General features: G+C 37.3%; 1 protein-coding gene across 7 annotated transcripts in view; it reads left to right on the forward strand.

Annotated features, from left to right (window-relative positions):
* Stacl (SH3 and cysteine-rich domain-containing protein) overlaps nt 1–25,824 on the forward strand; it is a 908,463-nt gene that overhangs the window by 828,491 nt on the left and 54,148 nt on the right. For 5 of the 7 annotated variants that reach the window (XM_083112374.1, XM_083112375.1, XM_083112377.1 and 2 more), the window contains exons 9-12: nt 3,929–4,110; nt 7,346–7,390; nt 14,797–14,915; nt 18,516–18,677. In XM_083112374.1, coding sequence (XP_082968500.1) covers nt 3,929–4,110; nt 7,346–7,390; nt 14,797–14,915; nt 18,516–18,677 — 508 coding nt within the window. Of the gene's footprint in view, nt 1–3,928; nt 4,111–7,345; nt 7,391–14,796; nt 14,916–18,515; nt 18,678–20,614; nt 20,720–25,824 lie in introns of all 7 variants that reach the window. The other 2 variants (XM_083112378.1, XM_083112376.1) reach the window with 2 other exon arrangements.

Genomic DNA, 25,824 nt, shown 5'->3' on the forward strand with positions numbered 1-25,824 from the left:
TTCATACAATTTGGTTGCCCTGTGAGATTATACCGAACGTGTAACATATGAAACCCCAGTCTTCAACGTATTGTTTACATTGACATATAGCTAATAACAGGCTTTATGCATCTGGCGTTTGTCGTGCGTCACCTAGCTACATATGGGGTGTTATCTGAACAGTGGCGTGCCCATAATTTTCGAGATGGGTGGTTACGTATACTTTTTAAAAGTTAGGCCCCAATTTGCATTCTCTTCATATCTTTGGCGTTCTCTTTTTTAGGAATACTGGGCCAAAGGAGGGGTTATGACCACAAGCTCCCCTTGGACACGCCACTAGTTCTGCAAGAGCATGTCCTCAAGACATGTTCAAAAATCCATAAGCGATAAATATCTAGAAATATTGAAATACTCTTTTCTAGTAATTTACTTATTTAATATTTTTCTTGAATTTTATTCGTTTACTCACATCGTTAAATATGGTATTACATAGGGTGAAGTGGTGTTCCCAAGGAGATTTGTTTGGGTCACCATTCCTGTAAAAAGGACTTTAAACGCAGAAGAGATAAACTAAATGTTGGATTTTTACCAAAAAACAAAATCATACACCTTTCCCCACCTTATACTTCCTCCTAAGGCAAATGCTGGGCACTATATGCTGTGTATTTATGTGTTCATATATACATAATCTGAAATGACAAGCTAATAGTACATGAGTCAATAATGGAATTATTGTTCTTTATCTTATTATTATGTGTACATGTTGGAGGTTTTTAAATGCATTCTATATATGCTATATGTTACTTCCACATTCATTTTGCCGCAATGATTCAGTGGCGTTGGAATCGTATTTTCCCAATCTGCTTTAACTTCATTAAAGTAGATAGCTAATCATAAGATCTTGATTGTACGTATTATAACAGTGAATGAATATAGAAGGGAAGTAATTATGTATATTCTCTCTTTAGCTGCCCTGTTGCCAGAGGCGTGGCGTGCATGTAACCGGTGTTACCGCAGGTAACCTCAAATTGTGAAGAATTATAAAGTTGTTTCAATAAAATAAAAACATTGTTAAATACGTTAACCAACAGCTTTGCCGTCGAGTAGATATTGCAGAGGACATTTTTCCTGCAGCCGAGAAGCGAAGAGGGACGCCGTTTCCGCTACCCTGAAGAGGCAACAAGGGGAGAAGGCGCCAATGCAAGGGAAGAGTGGGGAAAGACTTTGGGCAGTGTTGCCACAATCTGTATGCACAATTTCCCTTTCCAAGGGGTAAAATTTCCCTTTCTCGCCCATTTTTTCCCTTCATCTAAAGTATTATTATTATTAATAATAATAATTAAATATTATCGTTGACCCATGTTCGTATGTATGTATAAAATGTTAATCAATTTAACTTTTAAATGCTACGACGCCAAGGGTACCGGGTTCGAATCCCGGCCTGGGCATGGCTGTTTGTGAGTGTTTATTCATAAATTTCATCATATCATTACTCATCCCCATCTTTGCGATTAGCCAAAAGTGGCAGAAAAGCGAAGTAAAATAAACCAAATCAATAAACAATAAAATCAATAACTTTTAAATGTTTTTTTGGAAGATTTAGATTTTATTTTGAAACCAAGCTAAATTTTTTGTTTTGAGATGAAAGCTCAAACTATGTTAAAGTAGGCAACTGAAGATTTTCATCAGTAAAAAGCAAAACACACAAACAGAGATTGGATTAGGGAGGCCAATGTCCCCTTGTCTTCATCACACCATCAGAGGAAAATTAAAAATATTCTACACAAAGTGCTGTTCTAGTAAGGCGCACATATGAAGAGTTTGTGTGGAAAATCACATTTTTGCCTCCCCATAAAAATGTTAAGTTCGGCGCATGGATATACGCGTTTTATGAAAAAAGATATATAGTACATACCTGAGCAAATGTTCTATTCTGGTAAATTTCACATATTAGGTGGAAACTTCTAAAACACAGCAAGTTTTTTTTATTAAAATTTAATCCATTGTTGGTCACTTCTTGCCACTCTGCACGGAATTTTTAAACTTGTTTCCGCGGTGTTTTTTCATCTTCCGACAATTCTCCACGACGTTTTCTAATTATTTTGGAGTTGCAGATAGTTTCCTTTGCTTCCCTTGTTCTCCCGTCGTCCAAGACGGGCACAGCCTTCCACCAAACACTCGCACACGACGAATAACCCACCCAGTGTCCAATGAAGACTGAAGTAAAGATAGGTTTGCGACAAAGATAACTTTATGGTTTGCACGTGTACTGTTTGAGGCAAAATTCAGAGAACCGGGAAAAGCTTAAATAAACAATACCCTCGGACTCCCACTCCCATAAGGGTGAATGGCCAAAGACCTCCGGCCCCAAACGGTAGCCAGATGTGGGTCAACCCAAATTCCAGCCTTCCTCTCAGAACAAAGTATGCGACAAAATAAAAATAAAAATAATAAGTTCTCATTTTCAAAACTGGAATCTGTTATAATGTTTAATATAATTAATGTTTAGTCTGTCTTAAAATTTCCCTGAAAATTCGCTATTTTTCATCGATTTTCCCTTTTCCCTTTTCACTTAAAATTAGCTCCAAATTTCCCCTCAAAAAGGGAAATTTCCCTTCATGTGGCAACACTGACTTTGGGGCAATTCAAACGGGGTTATTCATATTCCTCTTCAAGGACCCAGTTCACGGTCAGTGTTGCCAGATGAATGGAAATTTCCCTTTTGCAGGGAAATTCAGACCGAAATTTTAACCAAAAGGGAATTTTGATGAAGAGAAATTTTAAGGTCATCTGCCTACATTATTACAGTTTATGTTAATTTCGAATTTCATATCCACATTTTTATTTCATTTATTTATTTTGCTATTCCTACTTGTTTCTGCTTCTTTAAGTTTACTGTACGTTGCTTTTATGCATGTTTGGATAAATAGTAACGATGAGGATTAACGATTAAATGGATTCCTGATCAGGATTCAAAGCTGGGAGATCTGGTCAGGAAGTGATGAAACTGAAATGTGGATTTTTTTAAAAATATTTTTTATTCAAACGAATAACGAATTCAACGGAATACTTTACTACGTACTACTACTGCTTCCACCACCACCACTAATAATGCTTCTAGTACCGTTACTACTAATTATTATTATTATTATATAATTTGCTTAGGTGAAGGGAAAAATTGGTCCAAAAAGGGAAATTTTGCCCCTTGGAAAGGGAAATTGTGCCCTCATATTGTGGCAACACTGGGTCAGGCCTGCCGGAACATGCCAGTGTTGTCACATTGGATTGACAGAAAAGAGCTAAATCCCACCTAAAATGGGGATACTATTTCTCTGAAGCAACTAGAAGTAGACTGCAGAGCCAAGGCTGGATTGAACTACAACTGAGACCAGTTAGGTAATAGACGAAAAGATAGGTCCTTGGTGCGATTCGTGATTTGGACAAAGCTTGCTCCAAAAAACTAAGTTGGCAACAGTAGTACCACAGAGAAGATAATTTTAAAATAATAAAATTATCTTCTCTGTGGTCAAACTGACCCGAGAAAAGTATGGTTCTTCTTCTTCCCCTTCGCACCTCATTGCAAAGAAACGGAGACAGATGAAGAATTGACAAGGGTCTACCACTATTCATTGGATTTTCGCGATAACTGTCTCATGAGTGGTAGTTCTTTCTAGGAGGGGTTGTGGCTAAATCACGGAGCGGATTGCAAAAATAGAATGAAATGAACAAAGATCTACATCAAAGACAATGTTTGTTTTTTTCCCCGGGGGGTGATAACGTCTACCAAGCATAATTGTCATACTGATCTGATGGCCGGTAACACTTGAAAAAGTAACACCACGCCACGGCACTGCCTGTTGGTTATGTTAAGTTAGCAACAATGTTTTCTATACCTGTGTTCAATATGGGTCTTCACCATTTGTACAAATTGCGTTTCCTTCTCTTTTAGAAAGAACTCTTCGCTTCAAAAGTGGAGAGCGCTTCAGACAGCGGGAGGGAACGTAAGATGTCGTCCTCGTCGACCGGCAGCATGAAGTCAAAATGGCTGAAAGCTTTCAAGAGTTTGAAGACAACAGGTGGCGCCGTCAGTAGCAGCGGGGCCGCTTCAACCACTCCAAAGGAAGGAGAAAAGTAAGTTATATTGTCTTTATTTTATTTTTGGTTATTTTTTGTGTCACGTAAACAATGGATTGGTGTTTCACATATGTGCTCCTAGAACATTAGATTTTTATCAGTAAGCAATGCAAATTTTTATTGTTACTTACTTCGGTGGCTGATTTGGCGACCTAAATTCGGAAAACGATTTATTCTATTATTGAGCAAATGTTGTTTCGTATTAATTTTCATAGATGTAGATTTGTATGGTGAGAACCCTTCTTACCTCCTCCCTCCAACCACCGCACCGAGGGGTCTACGTGTCCCTTATCGCCACAACTAAATGGAAATAGCCATGTGCAATATGCGTCCCAGAGTGTGTCAACAATGCACGTAAAACTTTCTTCTATTTTTTTCAAATGTTTTCCCGTATAGCGCCTTGTATACCATCAAATGTATCCTGAACAAGTCCTTGAATTGAGCGCTTAAAAGGAAATTACATCAGAGACAACGTCATTTTTCTCATTGGATCCAAGGTTCGGTCAAAGAATTTCTATTTAGGAATGGTTCTGATGAACGCGATCCAAGTCTGACATTCGACCAATCAGGGCATATGCTATTCGCGATTAAAATTAACCGATATGCCATCTGCCGGGATTTTCAGGAAGTACTCTAAGTAGGATACGTTGTGTTGAAGTCGTTTAAAGCATGGTGAATATGCGAGAAAGTAAAGTCTACTGTTCAGATTTTTTTTTTGCTCTAAATAGTTTTATGGGTCAGAACAAATTAAAAGTTTTCATGTGTTTCCACCCCGTGCAATCAACAAAATGAAATTTGTTAATAAATCAGGGAAAACGTAATTGACAGAAGATTGGTATGGGGGATATAACACTGTAATTCGGCAAGGAAATTACGAAGAATGCACGAGTCTGCTTACTTTATGTATCGAGAGATAAATATATATTTCCATGAAAGTAAAGTTTTAAATTGTACTTTATAAATAAAGCTTTTTTTCGAAAAATAATGAAGCGTCTTAACCAATGCGTCCATGTATTACCGGTGTTACGTATGTGTGAAATTTGGAACAGGTGCAAGTCGATTAAGAGGGAAGATGAAAATAGTTTGAGAATGAATTAATGTCAAATGTAACCAGAAAAAAAGTGGACATGTTAATGTTACTGTTTCATTCAGTACGATGTCCTTTTTCAGTGAGTATAGGCTGGTCATGAAATCGTGAATATTATTATTAAACCAGCCTTTCTCTTTCGAGAAAGAACTGCAACGATATGTTCGCAATTTTCTTCTGTCCCAGCTTTTCCAGTACAGGTCAATTTCAATTCCTTTATTTTCAAATAATTTCCGAGAACCCCAGTTACAACATGACGTGCAGATGATACAACACTGCTTTGGACAACAGTGCGTATACATAGTTTTGTCTGCATTTTCCGTGTTATTTTTGCCTATCATAATTAAATGCTTCGTTCTCAGTACAGCTTCACGTTTGTTAGAGTACCTGGAATTCACATCGCATTCGCAATATTTAAAAATAATGCGTAATTTAAACGTTTTCTACCATACCAGTCATGACAACACGCTGCTATTTTGTACTACTGCTGAATGTAAACAAAAATTTATCCTACTTAGAGCGGCCATATTGGAAGCGACACTATCGCTCAGGTGGTAATTTTAATCGCGAATTTGCGTTCAATTCAACGACTTGTTCATGATTAATTTGATCGTGTACACACACGTATGTTTGATATGTGGAACTGCTCATTAATGACAAACATTTCGTCTTTGGGTTGTTCCATTATTTATCATCCACGACGACACAAGACACAATTTATTGAAGGGAAAGGTAAATGTTTATTATTTCTTAAGACAAGTGAAGCCATCCAAGTAACCCACGCACAATTTTACACCATGCACTCTGAATCGATTCACATTTACCTCATAGAAGCGTAAAACGGGTGGTTATTTGTGTTTACCGTAAAGCATGGGACCAATCGCAGCACCCCAACCCGCACAATTTAAAACCTGTCGGATCGGATTCGAAAGACACAGCAGTACGTTTGTATATTTTTTTAAGTAGATAGAAATTAATGCACTTCGATATTTCAAATTTGGATCCAATTTAGTAAATGACTAGCATTTCCTTTGCTTCGTTCTCATACAGATGCGTAAAATTGTAAGTGCTCCCTCGGCGTGACAAATGAACACTGTTGTCAGATCAAGTGAATGTTAACATTTACAAGATGCAAATGCAAAAAATGCACAATTAACGTGGAAATATCTCACCATCCATATGCATTGCTGCCAACAGAGTGAAATTTTGAATACTTTGTTTTGATTATTAACTTCTTAACCAAGTTACACACTACTTTGTGTGTGTGTTTGTGTACATTAATTATCTGTTTCGGAAGATATTTTGTAAAACGGAAGGTTGAGGTCATATTTAGTGTGGCTAACCTCTCAACACATCAAAACCATACACAAATATGAAGTGAACCTTACACTTGCATTTTGAGGATTCCTGTATGTGCAAGCACATGTGTGTGTGTGTGTGTGGCGTATTGATATCAAGCTTGAACCCCATATACATTTGGCTACAACATAAACTACGCAATGAACTTTGCCATCAGTAAATAACCAACTTTGAAATTAGAGTTGTAGTTCAATATTTTCTGAATGCTTTGTTTCTTTGCTGATTGTCGCAGTTGTGTGCAGGCTGACAGTTTCTTAGTCTTAAGAATGTTTGTTTCTAATTGCCTTTTAAAGTTTGTGTGTATGTGTGTTCAGAGAACTTCATTATTGACATTTCTTTGAAGTTGACTAGAAATGATCATCCACAAGAACAGAATCAAAACTTGCATATTGTAATTCAATATTGGCGTACCATTCTTAATTCTTTCCAAATCTGTACATTTAGCATACAGTCCAAGATCAGATCATATGGCTGGCAATACTGGTTATATATGTGTGTGTTAATTTTAAGTGTAGCATTTACAGTAAATTAGATACAGTATAAAATTATTTAATATGTATGTATGTGTATGTCATTAGTCATAGTAAATATTAAATTGCTTACATACTCACAAATATTATTAGCTGTTTGACTGACAATCAAATGAGTAGTTTAGTAAATATATTGCAGCAAATGAAATCATAATTCATTACACTAAGATACTAGTTACTAAATCTCAGTTTATCAGTTACTTTTTGTTTAGCTTTTTAGCAGACTTTACTAATTTTCTCCCCTTTTATTTGACAGAAAGAATCAAATGTATCATGCAGTTTCAACCATCATGTCTATGAGGTATGGTGAAAGATACCCAACATTCACACAGCCCTCACGTTTCTTGTGGCGCACCCCAGTAGAGTTGATAACCCCCACTGCCATATGTGTTTGTCTCTTTTCGTCTGTCAGTTCCTTTTATAGCACTTCCTTAAATAATTCTGAAATTTGACATACCAACATAAAGAATGAATTTTGAAATGTGCTTGTTAATGCAGGTTTATTCATAGAGACCTAATCCATTACAAATACAGGTGTCTGAGAATGACTGATGTGGTATCATGAAACTACTGTGAAAGATGCTGAATGGGCATTCCATATCACCGGTGTGATATTCACACCAGTGACATATTTGAAAATTTGACCTGATTTACCGCAACCGTTCTTATTTACTGTATATGTTTATTATGTATTAATTATATAGTAGCAATGCAGGCATGCAAGAAACGCAAAAAACAAAAGTGTGACAGCTTTAAATGTTGCAGCAAGTTGGTTTACAGGTGGTATACTAGATAACATGGGAGAATATACCACTGATTCACACGTAAGATGTGAATTTCTAGACATGCAATTGAATGAAAATATTCATAATGTACTGATTGCATATGTAGTAGTGGCATCTGCAAATAAATAAAAAGGTGGCCTCTGTGGTGGAATGGTTAGCACAGGATGGGGTTCTGTTCTGGGCACGGGTGTTCTTTGTGAGTGCCACTTCATCAATTTCATCATGTCATCACTCATCGTTATCTTCGCAATTAGCCAAAAGTGGCAGAAAAGCAAAGTGAAATAAACCAAATCAATCTGTCATAATAGTTGAAGAAACAATGAATAGGATGACATAACCTGAGTGCATGCAAAACGTTACCGAAAATGTTGGACTTTATTTATCTATGAAGTATGTAAACTATAGATGCTAATTGCCTTAATGCAATTCATGAGATTAGATTTAATCTCATTCATAATGAACTGATTACATAAAATTATGAATAACTTTGTAGTGTCCACTGACAAATGCGGGAAAATACATGACAAGCATTAATTAAAATGTGTTCCATGTGCGACTTTTTAAAAGTGTAGCAGTTTAACTTCATTTGTCTGCGAAGCATATAGGCCACAGATGTTAATAATTTTTGTTGGTGAAATATGAAAATTATTTGATATTCATATTACAAACATTTGAACCTTCATCCAATTACAAAACCATTTCCAGATTGATTCATTTTGTTATGTACACAGAGTGTCCCTTAAGTTACTGAACCCAAGAAAGACACTTTCACAATAGTCTCACAAAACTGCACTGTCCATTCTTAAAATCCCTGTATCTGTTATGTCAGGTCTTGATGCAAAACTTTTGACAAAACAGCTTTTAAACCTGCATCTCCTGTAAATTCCCAAAATTAAACATGCCTATTTAATTAATCTATTTATTGCTTCTAAAGTGCAAGAGACTCTTAACTGCCTTTGTTCTCTATGGTATGTTGTACCTTTGTATGTCGTTCATGTATGGAAGTATGCTCTTTCAGAAAATTGAAACTGAATTTGTAGGAACCTCTGTTTCGTTTAACACCTTACGTTCAGAAATAAAACTGCATGACATATATCTTCTAATACCACACTTTAATAAACTATTATCCCAGAAGCTATTAAGTGTAATAACCTGTACGTGCTCGAAACATGTTCAGTGATTGTGATCATATACTTTCATGTACACTGTAGTTCAAAGCTATTGGCTTTTTCTATATATATACTCTAAAATGTGCTTCTTTGTCCTGCATAGCTAACAATTGAATTCCTTCATCAGTCTTGTGCAGTTCGTTTTAGGATCATGTAAAGTTCTTTCTGTAGTTTTTTTTTATAATTTTTACCATGTAGTTAATTTTACTAAACTTTAGTAGCATTTTGTGTCATGCCTACAGTACAGTACAGTTATCTTTTATTCTACTATATTTACTAATATATTATGTATTTAAGGCCCTTTTCTAGCATATATTTTGCTTAAGAAATCTGTGTTGATAATTTATTTTTCTTTTTTATCTATATGCATGTTCTCAAATTATCAATTGCATTTTGTATTTATATATGAGAATCATACAGATTGATAGCAAGTTCTCCATTATTCATCTTCTCCAGCTTTCTCCCTCTACATCCATGGTGGTCTCCTTTTTCATCTTTCCTAAATATCCATAACACCCCTACAGACTGTTATGTAATTTATCTTCTCTCGCCATTTTTCTGAAGTACGAGGCATATTTTTAAAGTAAGTACCGTTTTGAAATTCCGCTGCTGCAGCGCTGCGGTCGGTGTCCCGTGCATGCACACTGTGTACCTACATCTGTTGGCAAGCCACAGACGCCATTGCAGCAACAATCGATCGTGTATACATTTGCTTTTGCGCATTTAAAATGCCTCCGCAGATTGAGAATCCCGCCGACTGTGAAATACGTGCTGTTATTCGTTTTCTTAGTGCTAAAGGCGTGAAAGCAGTTGAAATTCACCGTCAGATTTGTGAAGTGTACGGACAAAACATTATGAGTGATGGAATGGTATGCAAATGGGTAAGAGCTTTCAAAGATGGTCGAAAGAATGTTCATGACGAGGAACGGAGTGGGTGACACTCAGTGATCACTGTTGATTTGGTGCAGAAAATCAACGAAAAAGTGAAAGAGAACAGACGCTTCACGATTTCTTCATTATCAGAGGAGTTCCCTGAAGTTTCAAGAAGTGTTATATACAAAATTGTTACCAAACGCTTAAACTATCGAAAATTGTGCTCACGATGGTACCAAAAATGTTAACTGATGTGCACAAAAGCAAACGTTTAGGTAGCGCCTTGACTTTTCTTGTCAAGATCTCATCGCATCATTTGGCTGGGAACAATTTGATCATCCTCCATACAGCCCCGATCTAGCACCCAGTGACTACCACATGTTTCTGCAACTGAAGAAGCATCTCGGAGGTCAGCGCCACTATGACGACGATAGCCTCAAAACAGCCATGTTGCAGTGGCTGTCAACTCAGGCTGCAAACTTCTATGATGACTGAATACAAAAGCTTGTTGTTTGATATGATAAGTGTCTTAATATTGGTGGCAATTATGTGGAAAAGTAGATAAAAGTGTGGTCTTTCATGTAACAATAAATTTGTTACAAAAAGTTTACTTGTTTTTTGTACATATCAAAACGGTACTTACTTAAAAAAATACGCCTCGTACATAAGAAACTTCATCTCCATTGCCTACCTCCTTTTTTCTTTCATGTTGTCCATGGTTCTGAGCCGCTGTAACGGGCAAAAATTGACTTCAGTCTTGGGCATTAAGAGAACTTCTTTTTAATGTGTGGATTCTTTGAAAAGACAGACCACGATGTCATATTGTCTGATGCTTGTCCTAAGAAAGATCGAAGGAAGTGAGAGAACCCTGTCTCCTTCGTGAATGTGATAGTTTATGAAGTACGATGTGGCCTATCAAAGCAAATGTGATTTACATGTATATTCAAGAAAATATTCTTCAAGCTTTCTTGGCAGCGAATGATGAAGTGGTTTTTCGGGATATCAGCCAGGTGATTTCCAGATAGGCTTCCAAGCTTTCGAGAGCTAACGTCACATTCATCTTCAGGGATTGAAGTGCAGATATGTGTCGGGGTAAGGTTTTATGTATTTGATGTGGGAGGGGTTCGGTGTAGGTTGCGGGCTAATCAGGTGCCGTTTCTCCGATGTTCGCTCCCAGTCAACTATCGCAAACCCTAACCATGCTGGGTCCAATTCGAGTCCCGTGTCCCTGTTGTGGGTTTCTTTTTCTCCATGGATGGCTATTGCTTCTTTGACGATTCGGTCCCAGTAATTGGATGACTTATTGAATGATCTTGATGGTTGTGAAGTCAATTCTATGGCCCTCCTGGATGGAATGTTCTGCTAACCCTGGTTTTTCGGGATGAAAAATCTTGATGCAGCTGGCATGTTCTTTGTAACGTTGTTCGATTGCCCTCCCCGTTTGTCCAATGTAGGCTTTATCACAGGAACAGATGATACGGTAAATCCCGGGTGTCTTCTGTTCTAGGTCGTCTTTAGGATTTTGATGTCAGCTTTCGGTGGCAGTTTGTGGATCCTCTTAATGTTGTGCTTTGAAAGAATGCAGCTGATGACTGCAGAGTGGTTTCAAGTGTATTGGATGATGACTATCTTCTTCTCTTCTTGGTTGTCCGGGGGGAGGTGTCCGGGTGTGTTTGTTGTGCATTACTCGCTCTAGTATCTTGTTGATGATTACTTCAGTATATCCATTCTGTCTGAAAATCTACACGACTTTCTTATGTATTATTCCTAGGGGGTATATTAGTATTATTCATCTATATAACTAGGCTTACACCAAAGGAAATATTTAAATTTAGAATAAAAAATATTAACAATAAATATAATCCCAATGTTACTAATAATGATATTATATATTATTAGTCCCATCCATATTACAAAATATAGATACTACCACAACATGAAACATTATACCACCTTTATTAGGAATAAAATTAAACAGTGAATCCATTATAATACCTAGGTAATAACTATTATAACTGTAACATATTTATTCATTACATTGATTGCAATTGTACCCTGACACATCTCTGCATATCAATCCCTGAAGATGAGAGTGACGTTAGCTCGGACGCCTATCCGGAAATCACCTGGTTATCATCTCAAGAAAACCTCTTCATGTATATTCAAGGTCCCTCAGAACAGGTAGAGACCACATTGAAGCCCACATGGATCCAAGGATTTTACATGCTCAATTGGGTCACATGTGTTTACCAGTTTTCCACATTTGAGAAAGATAGTGATCATCAAAGGGATAGAAGGGCTGATTTTTTAATAGTGGCAACCATGCTGTAGCCACGCCATGCAACAGAGCCAGGCAATGTCGTTTATACCAAAGGTTAGTTAGATGCGTACCCTCTCTCAGAGCAAATGAACTCACTCTTCCCACTCCATGCCCGTGTGCAGTGACATCAAGAAGAGAGCAGTTGTGAGCAAGCGGTCGTGAAGTGCAGTCACGATGTTTACGAAGCAGGAGCAGCGGAGCTGGTTAAAAATTGAATGTGCTAGAGGTCGCACAGCACGACAGTGTCACAAACAGTGCAAAACAACCTGCGAGTAGCTCTGAGAAGAAAACGGCGACACTTTATGCACGTAAATTTAGGGAAACACATGACTGGATTAAACTACATATCTCCTCAACCCCTGACTCTAAAGGCACGAAACAAAAACCAATCTCTAGAGGAAATCTCTCTGACTTTAGGACGTGAATTACATAGTTTCTTACATATTTGCTGTTCTTTGTGACAGAAACCAACTTGTACGCTAATTCAAAAAATTAAGGAAAATATTCGAATTTTTCTAATTCAATTAATATTTATGGTAGCTCTATCAAACAAACACCATAATTAAGCAAATTTTCTGTTCTTTCATTTTGGTTATCTTCACTTTTGTGTAAAATGCACCATTTTCGAGATATTATTCTTTTTTTATTTTTTAAGTTGCATTTTCCAAGATGGCGGAATTTCCCCAAACATTTGGATGGCGGATTTTTAATATATTATTCACTATACCATTCCGCAGAATCTGGTACAAAAAACATTTGTGGTGCAATTATTTCCGGGTTATGCCTTTTATTCCCCCGTTCAATTCCTCTACCAATAAGGCAGTGCCAATGGCTTCCGACGGCTTACACAACGCTGGCAACACATTGTTTGCAACGCTTGGGACTACATCAAAGGCCTGTAAAACTTAGAATCATGTATGTATGCTGTGTGTCTAGATGATAAATAGTTGCCATTACTAAAAATCAGCCCTTGTATTTCAAGTGCACAGCTTTGTCCTCTGAAGTACAATACACCAGGAAATGATCTTATGTGGAATTGTCCACTAAAGTCGAAAGGTTACTTGAAGGTTAGGACAAGTATGGAGAGACACTAACAGAATTGGTGTAAAAACAGTCTCTTTTTGGAAAGAACTATGGCAATTGCTGTTCGCCACAGACTGTGTTACTACCGTCTATTAAGGTAAAGAGACTTTATTATTCTTGATGGCATGGCACCTTATATTCTCTCCATTACTGTAAGAACTCAGTATTTTAATTACATTTTAGAACATTTAGAGACCAAATAAGATCAGATGGAGAGTGACAGTCGTGACACTACAGAATGGATGAGGAATTGTTAAGATGGTTGACAAATATAACAAGGATGGTGCCAGAAAGGCTTCAGTGAGGGCATACACTAAAATTAGGAGTAGGAAAGCATGAAAAGGAAGACCAAGGTGTTGATGCAGACATCAGGGACACATCGAGTATCTGAGCAAGATTTTTGGTCATTGATCAAAATATGAGTAATCTGTGAACAATATGGCTGCATCGAGTGGACAAGATTTCAGTGATCTTGAAAACCTGTTAATTATGGAAATGGTTGATGTGTATATTTGGAATAAACAACACTTTCATTTTAATATCATTGGCGCCTCCCCGATGTCGGAGTGGTAGTGTCATCGCCTTGTAATCAAGGGGTCCCGGGTTCGATTCCTGGTGGAGAGACATAGTGGTTCGGATCCCACTTTAAACTGTAGATCCAGTCCCGATTAGCTTTACTGTGCATAAAGTGAACTTAGAACACCAACTCAATCAATCAATCAAAATATAGTTACAAATGTGGAAAATTATATTACTTTCTGTTACTTCCTCTATAATTATTCCATATTGCAAGCCATCAGTCACAAATACTTCTTCATTAGCTGCCATTTTCACACAATTTTCCTCTTGTTACTTTTCTTCCACAAGATTGAAATATAAAAACGATATATTCTGTGGCTTAAACTTGTGGTAAGCAAGGTCCAAGTTTGCTGAGCGAGCAAGTGAGCAGTGTTCACCGAGCAACGCTTGTTTCGCCGGAGCGATCATGTTGCTTGCTGAGCACTCAGATACTCGACGTTCCTCAGGTAGTGGAAAGTGTCAGCAGTAACTTTATGAGTGACATGATTTCACCACAGTGGAAAGAGTCCTGGGTTCGATCCATGGTGGAGGCACATTTTGATCCCACCTTAAGGCCAGTCCTGATTAGCCTACATGTGCATAAAATGACCTTAAAACAAACTTTACCTTTCATGCCATAACAGAAGATAGGGAGACTTAGTTTCTATGCTGACCCAGCTAGAGACTGGAATTGGTGAAGGATGATGATGAAAACATTTAATTTATAATTGATGATACATTATGAAATTACTTTCTTGCTGTAGACTCAATTAGCATTCTGGTATTTTGCATACCAAGTGTGGTCTGTTCTTTACATGTGAATTAACTATTCTATTCAGTTGTGATAAATGGGATTTATAGCTACCTATTATTATCAATTCCACAGCTAATATAATTTTCAATTTAATTTATCCAACAGGAAAAATGGAAAGGAGAAGGAAAGCACGCCAGCTCCTGTCTTGGACAGTTCTCACGTATTCCAGGAATACACCTATAAGAAGATTACACCTTGTGATATATGCTCACAAGTACTTAGAGGTAAGAAACAAAATTCACAACCTTCAGGTGTAGGTTATGTCGATATACCGTATAATATGTGTAATGCTAACTTTTTTCCAAAATTTTTGCCTCCAAAAAGTGTGATGTGCATTATGCATGGAATAATTCGGACAGTCAACATGAAACCATGCATGATTTAACACTGTCACTGCATTTAACATGTATATATCAACCAGGTGCAAATACAGATTACCGGTTAGATTTCTATAGTAATAATAGTTTTAAAAAAAAAAACACTATAAAAGTGAAATGGCCATTTCCCATGATTTTTAATTTTGTATCAGAGCATTTTGCGACACCAAGAAAAGCGGCACCGCTCTTGGAGAATTTGAGCACACACCTCCCGCCACACGTAATGTTGATCTCGCTTATAGGTGTAACTTGGTACCACAAAAAAATTCAGGTTTATTAAAATTTACAAGTTAGGGGAGCTGAGGAGCAAAGTAAATATTTGCGATTTCGCAAACATCACAGTTATTTAACAAATAATTCTGGATGCTATTTTTATGAGATGGAAAATTCTCGAGCCTCTTCCCACCAAAGTTAAGCCTCAGGTTAGAGCCCACTCCCTTAAAATTATGCCCCAAGCCTGATTCTGCCCCCCCTCCCCCCAAATTAGGCCTCAAGTCTTAATTCTGCCCCCTCAAAATAAGGCCCCAAGTTACGCCCATGATCTTGCTTTCTCCTACTACAGAATAAAGGTGGTCACAGTTAAGTGAAAACCTTGGGGTGCTAAACACTGTGGAGGGAGAGGGGGATGCGGCATTGGTTGCTGATACATTGTGTACACAAGACGATATTATCCTCTTGGTCCACATAGCAACAGGTGATTCATTGAATAGGTGTGATGTCATTCACTCTTGATTGGCATAGCAATAGCTTTACAATCTCCATCTGAGAGAGCCATTTCTTGAACCTGAATTGTCCTGCACATTATGTACAAGATATAATTGTTTGTCGCTTTTCCCCATCCAAGACCAGGGTGCACATTATACATGCGTAAATACGGTAATAGGGTGGATTTCGCTAGCAAAATTGAAAGGCTACAGTAAGGAAAGGATACGGTAAAGCTAACAGTTCCCTGGTATAATGTCTGTTATAATTTATCCAATTAATCCATTATTATTCTATTGTCATATTTAATATAGTAATGTGAAAAGTTATTCTTCTTTATCATGTGTTGCTTCTAAGCTTCACTGTAATTCAATCGATTTACAAATTAAAGAAGTACTCGTGAAACTTTTGCAGGTCTAAACGACAACAGTGCTTTTTTGTTAGCAGTAACTTTAACACAACAATCTTTGAAGAAAGATGTAGACTTTTAAAGTAAACAAATTTTAAAAGCCATTAATAATTTGCAATATATAGTTATATATTTTCTGTATATATATATATATACAGGGTGACAAGAAATAACCCGTACAAAGTTTGGCATAGCCTGCCAAGAATGTAGTGTACCGTAGCCAAATAATTGTTGTGTTATTGGATTCTCCATAGTCTTTTGTAATTGTACCTGTTGTTTCGGCTTCATAACGATTACTTTCTTTGTGTTTGAGAATGTCAACCAAACACAGTGCAATTTTGGAACTGTGGCGCCAAGGAAAGAATCAATGTGAAATTGTTCGTTTGCTGGGTGTTCCTAATATGACAGTCTCAGGTGCAGTTCTGCGATTCAAGGAGCTCGGCCATGAAGGCGACCGTCCCAGAAGAGGAAGAAAGCCTACCGTCAACATGTCCCAGAACCGCAAGATCATCAAAAAGCGAGTTCAGCGAAATCCGAGGGTCTCCATGAGAAAAGTCGCCCGTGAGATCGGGATCAACCGCGAATTGGTGCGGCAAATGGCGAAAAAGAACCTCAACCTCAAGGCGTACAAGCTCCAAAAAGTTCAGCTTCTCGCGGACGAAAACAAGCACCTGCGACTCAAAAGATGCCGCCCTCTGAAGCGCCGGGCCGCAGGTGAGCGATGGGAGCGCATTCTCTTCACAGACGAGAAGCTGTTCACCGTGGAGGAGGCGCACAATCACCAAGACATCAGGACCTGGTCTGCAGAGGTTCCCGGTACCTCAGCCATCGTGGAACACCACCAAAATCCGCAGTCGGTCATGGTGTGGGGCGGAATTTGCGCAAGCGGCAAGACGTCCCTGGTTTTCGTGGATTAAGGGGTCAAAATCAACCAAGAAGTGTACCGCCACGACATTCTCGAGAACGTCGTCCTTCCGTGGGCCCAGCAGAACTTCGTCAATACGCAATAGACATTCCAGCAAGACTCCGCTCCGGCCCACAGGGCGAAAATGACGCAAGCGTGGTGCAGAACCCATTTTCCGGACTTCATCGCATCGACAGAATGGTCGTCCTACTCGCCGGATCTCAACCCAATGGACTACAGTGTCTGGTCGATTTTGGAGGCCAGGGTATGTGCTAGACGCCACCACAGTTTGGAGTCGCTGAAGCAATCGCTGCGTCATGAGTGGAACAGATTGTCGCCCGAGGACCTGCGGCCCGTCACCCAAAATTTCAAAGCCCGTTTGGACCTCTGTATCGCCGCCCAGGGAGGCCACTTCGAAACTGGCTGAACATCTTGTTCCTAAGGTTCAATGTCATTGTTCTTCAGTGTTGTTTCGGTTTAATAAATTTATGATCACAAACATTAGTACGGGTTATATATATATAAAAATTTTTATTGAAATATACAGGGTGTTTCTGTGACCTTGATTCAAACTTGCAGGGTTTATGGAGGCTCACCCAAGTACCAATATGAGATAAGGAACCCCAGTCCGGAAACGGGAAACGTGTCATTAAAAAGTTATAAGCCAAAACTAGTTGGGGCTGCTGTGACAGTGAAATAATACAACTTAAAGATGCATCTTGCAGATAAGGACGTAGCACTCCGTCGCATCTGCTCTAACATTCCCAGAGTCCTTCTTATGATATCACAGGCTGCAAGGGTGCCCAGGAGAGGATGCAATGGGTGTCCCTCGGCTCAGCATCCAATCGTCAACTTTTTGAGTGAGGAGGACCTCTTGGCAAGAATCCTTGTTGTATCGTCAGAACAACTCCAGAGCTGATGCGATAAAGCTTCTTGCAACGCTGTAGTGCCTGCATCGATGCTGAGGCTGCCATTTTGAACACTTACTATAAGGTTTTCGTCATAGAGTGCTCCGATACACTGTTGTGACGTCCGTATTAAATCTACAAGCCTCATATTTCAGTTGTCTTATCCCACTGTCATTGGCAGCCCCAAATAGTTTTGGCTTATAACTTTTTAATGGCACGGTTTCTGTACTGGGGTTCCTTATCTCATATTGGTACTTGACTCAGCCTCTATCCACCAGCAATTTTTAATCACGGTCACAGAAACATCCTGTATATTATACAATTTCAGTAATGCCTATCTTCCCAACTCTACAGTATCTTCTTCAAATAAATATCATTTTGTATTAGGCCAGTGTAATTTTGATAAATTTTACTCCTATACTCCCTTCGTATCCATAAAAATTTAACTTGCAACTTGAGCAACGTTCTGCAACTTGAGCATGTCATACTCACTCCAATACTCATACATATGACATGTGTTTCAGGTCATACAAGGCAAGGACTCAAATGTCGAGTATGTAAGATGAACGTGCATGTAGATTGCCAGGATAAGGCTAATCGATGCCAGCCTAAGTCCCGTCTCCTCCGACGGCAGAAATCCACATCCGAGATTGAGACTAGGATCCAGGAGCCAGGCGAAGAAGAGAGTAAGTATTGGAATGCAAATATTTATATTTCACTAAAGTTATATAATTATATTCAAAGTGTTAATAACTTGTAAGCACACCTTAAAGTATAATATTTTTTCCAGGCATTCTAAATCACAAACGAATGGTTGAGTACCACACCACAGCGTGTGTTCATTTTATCTAAAAAAAAAAATGTGATGCATGGTATTGATTGATGTACGCCCTACGTACAGCATGACTTCATGGTAAAACCAGATCCCCTTTCTGTAAACTGCATTCAGTATGTTATTTTTTGCTAATATGGCCTTGTATCTTTCCCCACAAATTTGGGATATCTTTTTGACATTAACAGGGTCTTTGCCCTGCTGTAATGAGGGGGTATAAAGTGTAAGCATTCGTCAATATTGGAATGAGTATTTTTTTTTAAAACATCACGAGCATGAAAGTTCATATATGTATGTGCTTGCACACAATAACCAGCCTGTACTGCATATAATCGATCTCCAGAATCGAAAAAGAAAATATAATTCTATATATGAGCATTACTCAAAAAAAATTCTGCCAAAATACAATGCAGTAGGTGTTGGATACACTGTTTCATTGATGCAGAATTGCAAACGTTTAGGCACGTGAAGATGTATATTTCACTTCTTGAGGCAGGTGTTTTTGTACCCTTGAACATGCAGAATGTTTGTTTTTATTTGGGTTCACTATGTTGCTCGCTCACCCTATTCGTCACACTCCTTTGTCAAGATGACATCAATTTCCCAAGGGCAGTTGATTTGTTGACATGTATTTTGTACCATGTAAGTGTGTGTGTGTGTGTTAAAGATAATTTCTAAGCACTGGATTTATCCTTGTACTACTTTGTTTGTGTGTTATGGTTAAGAACCAATTTTAGTTTCTAACATGTGTTTTGTGTTATATGTACAAAGAAAGAAGATTGTAATGTCATACAAACATTGGCGGCAATCGAGTTCAAAACTGTAGGGGGAGGGGGGAGGCAAGTACAGTGGCAAAAAGTGGGGGACAACTAGCCCCCCCCCCCCCCCAACACACACGCATACACACACCCCAGTTGCCGCCACTGCATACAAGGTATCAGTAACAGATATTTCTGCAATACAATAAAATTATTATAAAATTGCATTTTATTTCATTGAAACACCAACAGAGGTGAACAGTTTATACATCCCTATTCTCTGACTAGAGTGATGTCTTTGTTAACATCATTGATACATTTTTAGAATTCTCAAAAGTACTGAATGAAAACACAATCATTTTTTTTTTTTTAACTGAACAGGTCATACAATCACCAAAGATGTGTATTTTCCTAAAGTGAGCAGTGAGAGATGAGATTGGAATATGTGGTATTATTACAGTGCTAAATTTCTTTTTAGATGATTCTCTCTCATATGTTATTGTTCATGTTTAGAATGAAGCAGATGAGAAGTAATTTGTGTCATAATGAAGAAAAGTTTGAATGTGATTTGTAAAATATGTATTGACAACCATCCGGATTCTTCCGTTATATTTTTATAAAGGGATATTTTGACTCGCACCTGGACATTTCTGAGCAGCTTCTCAACTGTTATTTTTCCACAAAAGGGCAAGCAAGTTACCACACCCCACCCTAGTCTTCAGACCTTATGACACCTGTCTTTAGTTTATGATGGTGCAGAAGCAGCGAACCGTTGAACCTTAGCATTTTTTTATTGTGTGCTGTTCGATTTCTTTAGTTTGGCTTCATTTTGGGTAGAGGTTGGTGGAATTTAATATATGGAAGCTTCAAAACAGTCTGGGAATTACTGCGATAATAGTTATTCTCTCCTTAATCCCAAATACATTAGATATTCTTCATAGATTTTCATCGACATATTTTATTTATCTAATAATTTAATTACAAGAACCACTGACACACATGAGAAAGTTCTAACAATCTCTTCTTTCTACAGTACCCAGTGAAAATGAATATACAATGTCTTCGGCGCAAATGAAGGAGAATTTGCCAATGAGGAAAGAATTAAAAGTACCTTCTAGACGACGTCCTGTGAAGCTAGGTACACTTGTGGTGCACAGTATAACACTTCTGTATGTCGAGGATCTTGCATGAGTATACAGAACTCCCTGCAGTATTCTTAATTTTTGAACATATATTGTAACTGAGTTTCTTCATACTTTTTACACTTACACATTTCTCTTTATTAAAAAGCTTTGTCTCCTGAAGTTTACCCATATACCCTTATGGGGATGACATATTAATGGACATTTATAAGAAATCTGATTGAGACGGGTGCAAATAGCCTCAAGTGCTGACCCAGTCAACAAGGTATTGTTACCACAACGTTGTGGTAACGTTAGCCCATAACATACCTAACGTTGTTACAACGTTGAATGTATGTTGATACAACGTTTAAGGGTCATTTTTTTCAACGTTGCTGCAACGTTGGTTGACAACGTTATCACAACATATACTGCACGTTATGTAGCAACGTTAGGTATGTCAGGGGTTAACGCTGCCACAACTTTTTTTGCAACATTACCTTGCTGCCTGTGTAATTTATGAATATAACAATGCATATTTAAAATATGGTTATTTCGCATGATAAGCTATTAGCAATCTTGCCAATCCTTTTTTGTATATAATACATATGCGTAACAGGAAAACCTCATGTTTGTAACGTCACAGTTTCTCTTTACATATTATAAAAACTTTTCCTGCTCCACCAAAATAGGCAATTGTTAGTCTGGAGATTGTGATGAATTAACCAATCTCTAACTTCACCTGGTAATCAGTTTCTTTTTGCAGTACTTAGCTCCTGATTATATAGTCTGGAATAAAAATATTTATCATGGGAGTTTCACTTGTATTCAACACATTTCATTTTCTGATCTTCCTTACAACTTCAATATTCACACATCTTTCGAAGGATAATAAAACACATTTTTTCACTAATTACAATCGAAAGTATCCTTATTTGTGTTACTAAAAGTTATGTTTGTTTTTCATTTGAGTCGCACTGCCATCTAGTGTATGCTGTAGGAAGTATAAGGTTTGGTGGTAAGTGCACACACAAATTCAGATTAAACAAAACACTCTGATCTCACGCTTGTGGAGCTCATGGTGGTGATCATCCAAACTAAAGCGTATTCAGTGGAATGTTTTTTGTAACGTTGATGCAACGTTATCGCAACGTTGTTCCCCTACATACAACATTCATCATAAATACAACATTCATACAATGTTGTGGCAACATTAGTGTGTTGACTGAGGAGGCTCCCATTCCAAATTTTAATAAACAAACTAACAATCTGAGACACTAAATATGCATTCCTGCTGACCCTGGTGGAGTGGTCAGCACAGCACCTTAAAACACCAGGGGTCTTGGATCAAAGACCAGTCTATACATGGGTGTACTTTGTGAATGTACCTTCATTAATTTCATCATATCAGCTCACATCATCATCATCACGATTAGCCAAAAACTGGCAGAAAAATAACGTTAAATAACGAAAGTCGAGTCAAATGGTATACACTTCCCTTTGTGATTCTTATCATGGCATATATCTAACTGAAGATTGAAAATATCTTCGTAAATTTTTCATGTGGTATTGTGATGTGATGGATATTCTCAATAACAACTGTTGTATTGATTCAATACAATGCATCAGGTATGTGTTGCACCACGAGACTTTCCAAACACTTTCACTGTTGTGCAATAACCTAGTCATGAAATTCTTCCTTATAATTTCATCCAAGAAAAGATTTTTAATATTACCTTGTTGTTTGAGAATACCAACAATACAGTTATTACTGGTGCAGTGTCTTATATACACCGATTAAATTTTATTTTATAGAATGTGAAAAAGATTTTTGTCTTACAAGTGGTTAATCTTCATTTCTTCTGCCCAGCATTTCGGACCTGTTTCTGGATTCTTCCTCAAGAAATCCCAGGAATACTTCAAGAAAATTAAAAACAAGATCGTGTTGACACCATTGACCGTACCTCGTCCTCATCAGCTAACATTTACGTTAAGCATGATCCTGTGTACTCATTTTAAAAAACTTTTTTCGCTTTTTTAAATCAAGTTACATCAAGTGGTTATGCAAACATTCAAAAAAGAAAGTATTGACTGGTTAAATTCAATTTCTTTAACCTTATTGTCTTTGTATTGTATTTTGTTTGTTATTCGAGGCTAGATCGTTATCTTCGTAAATGTACTACTACCTTCATTGATTATGTCGTCAAGTCATCTTATTGTCTCATGCTAAGTGGAATAGATATTTGTTTTCCAATTGGCTGATGGTAGTTCAGTTTTGTATCACTAGATGGTGCTGGTGGATTGGTAGAGCTCAGTTTGATTGTCGTGTGGGTAGCTTGTGTGATTTTCTGGTTCCGTTACTTCTTGGGTAGTACATCTTCAGCACTTCAAATCCTCTCAGCTTCTAGATTCAAAAGTACCATCTTACATCTTTCGTGCAAAGTGGCTCGATGTATAGTACGAATTAAGTTGTTAGTAGAGTACTGCTGCAAGGAAATACTTTTGCTCGCTCGTGATCGTTCAAATCTCCCACCCTCGAACATATACAATGGAATATCATTTTAATGTGACAATAATCTTAGACACTTACATGTAAAACATCCACCCTGGCAGTTTCAGCCCACAATCATGTATTTCATTTTCATATATCACTGTGTATTATTTTCCTGTAGTTTACAGTTATTACAAGCATAAGAAAACAGTTTTTCTTTGTGACGTTTCAGGAGAACACACACTCCTTTCATCAGACATTTATTTTCATTTTGACTAAAGATACAGTTATAACAATGGTTAGTAATTTTTTAAACAAAAAGAATCCGTTATATAATGGATGTTGTCAATGTTACATTGTTGTAATATAGCAACTTAACTGTGAAAAAAAAACAGTCTGTTTTATTATTTTTTTATTATTATGAATCCCAAATATCATCAGGTAATTCAAATTCATCATTGTTTTCACAAAGTCTCTTGATGTTTTCTGTTACATTAAATTTTAAAGATGGTGGCTTACTCCATTTGTGAAAAAGAAAACTCCATACTGGATCTATGTTACCATTTTCATTATTTAATTTATTCCAGTGTTCTTCTGCAATGAACGAAGCTTCCCAGACATTCAACTCTGTGTTTCCCGTTAACCTTTTTAAAACCCTTCTCTTTTTAATCAAATGCTTCTCTTCGATGATATGAGTTGACAAACCTGTTCTTGGGTTTAGATTTATAATGTCCAAATCGTGTTCGTGCCATCTTATTACTAACCATTGTTATAACTGTATCTTTAGTCAAAATGAAAATAAATGTCTGATGAAAGGAGCGTGTGTTCTCCTGAAACATCACAAAGAAAAACTGTTTTCTTATGCTTGTAATAACCGTAAACTACAGGAAAATAATTCTATAATGCAAACAATGTGTACATACAAGAAAAACCACTGTGTATTGGTAAGATAGATTAAACTACATTTTAATGTGATGACTATGTTCACGTAAGTTTAAATTTCATTGCGTTGTATGTATACTCTCAGGTTTCGAGTGCATGACGCTTTACAAACATTATTTGCTCCTGATGTCATGGTGAGCAAAGGAACTATTGGGTGCTTGGGCGAAAACTTCTCACTGTAGGAATCCAGTTGCTTGACACTTACTGAAAAACATGCTGAAATTCCTACAAGTTACACCCTATTCAGAAAAACAATCTTGTATCGTGTATGGCATCTTGATTTGTAGCATTACCTAGCTTGTTGGCCAGAAAGATGTAAATACTAGGAATTTTCACATGTGTTTTAATGATTTCATAATAAGGATAATTTTCCCATGACTACAACACTCTCCATCGTTCACACACACACACATAACTGTTTTAATATACTCATGCAATATCCTCAATATACAGTGTACAAGTTTGACGTTGCTATTGATTTTAACAGATCAGTAATACGATTTTGTAAACTAGATTCATTTTTGGCAAATAACTGCAACGCACAAAAGTGATTTATTGAAACATTACCATAGCTAGATAAATAATTTGCATAATTTTTTTCCTATTATTTAGCCATAGCAGTAACAGCTTTGTTTTTCTTTTCTTTCTTTATATTGATTATTGCAACTTTTTTTTATATATTTTGAACTGAATAGTTTATGAAAAATACTTATACAGGTGCCTGTAGTTATGCATAGTTCACTAATCACTCCATGGAATCGACAGTTTTCAGTGATGCTTTTGCAACATCTATTTGGAGTTGACAATTCATGTGACGTCAGTTTGAATCTAATTATTTAAGTAGCTAGTCTTGTTTCTTTAGGTATCTCTGAAACATATTTGCGTATTGTGCGTGTTAATCACTATATAATATAAGCAATACTAAATTAGTATAAAATTGAACTTACTTACGTGAGTGAGTATGAAGTTTAGAAAACAACGTTTCAGGGTACAAATGCCCCCTTCATCAGGTTCATATTTTCTCTAGGCACTAACCATAATGCCGCGTCACTAAGTGTTAAAAAAGGATTAGGTTAGAGGTTTGGTTAAGAAACTTAGTGACACGGCATTATGATTAGTGCCTAGAGAAAATATGAACCTGATGCAGGGGGCAGTAGTACCCTGAAACGTTGTTTTCTAAACTTCATACACACTCACGTAAGTAAGTTCAATTTTATACGAATTCAGTATTGCTTATAGGTATCTCTGTATTTAACCATCACAAAGGAAATTGAGGTTTGCATGTCTTGGATTAGTAAGACATAGAAAATGTTGCTTACAGCCAAGTACTTGACTGTGTGTAGTTCTGTATTTTTTTTTTCTACTGAAAAATCTTGGTTTGAAGAAAATGGAAACTTGTATTCTGGTAGAGTGTTTACCTCACTATCATGGTTCAGTTGTCGTATTCTGAGGTGAGTGTGAACGTGTGCACCCAAATCCCGACAAGAAACATACATACACCTGATATATATATATATATATATATATATCTCTCTCTCTCTCTCTCTCTCTCTCTCTCTCTCTCTCTCTCTCTCTCTCTCTCTCTCTCTCTCTCTCTCTCTCTCTCTCTCTCTCTCTCTCTCTCTCTCTCTCTCTCTCTCTCTCTCTCTCTCTCTCTCTCTCTCTCTCTCTCTCTCTCTCTCTCTCTCT

The sequence above is a fragment of the Lepisma saccharinum genome, chromosome 26, assembly GCF_977018435.1.
Source record: "Lepisma saccharinum chromosome 26, izLepSacc3.1, whole genome shotgun sequence".
Lineage (NCBI taxonomy): Eukaryota > Metazoa > Arthropoda > Insecta > Zygentoma > Lepismatidae > Lepisma > Lepisma saccharinum.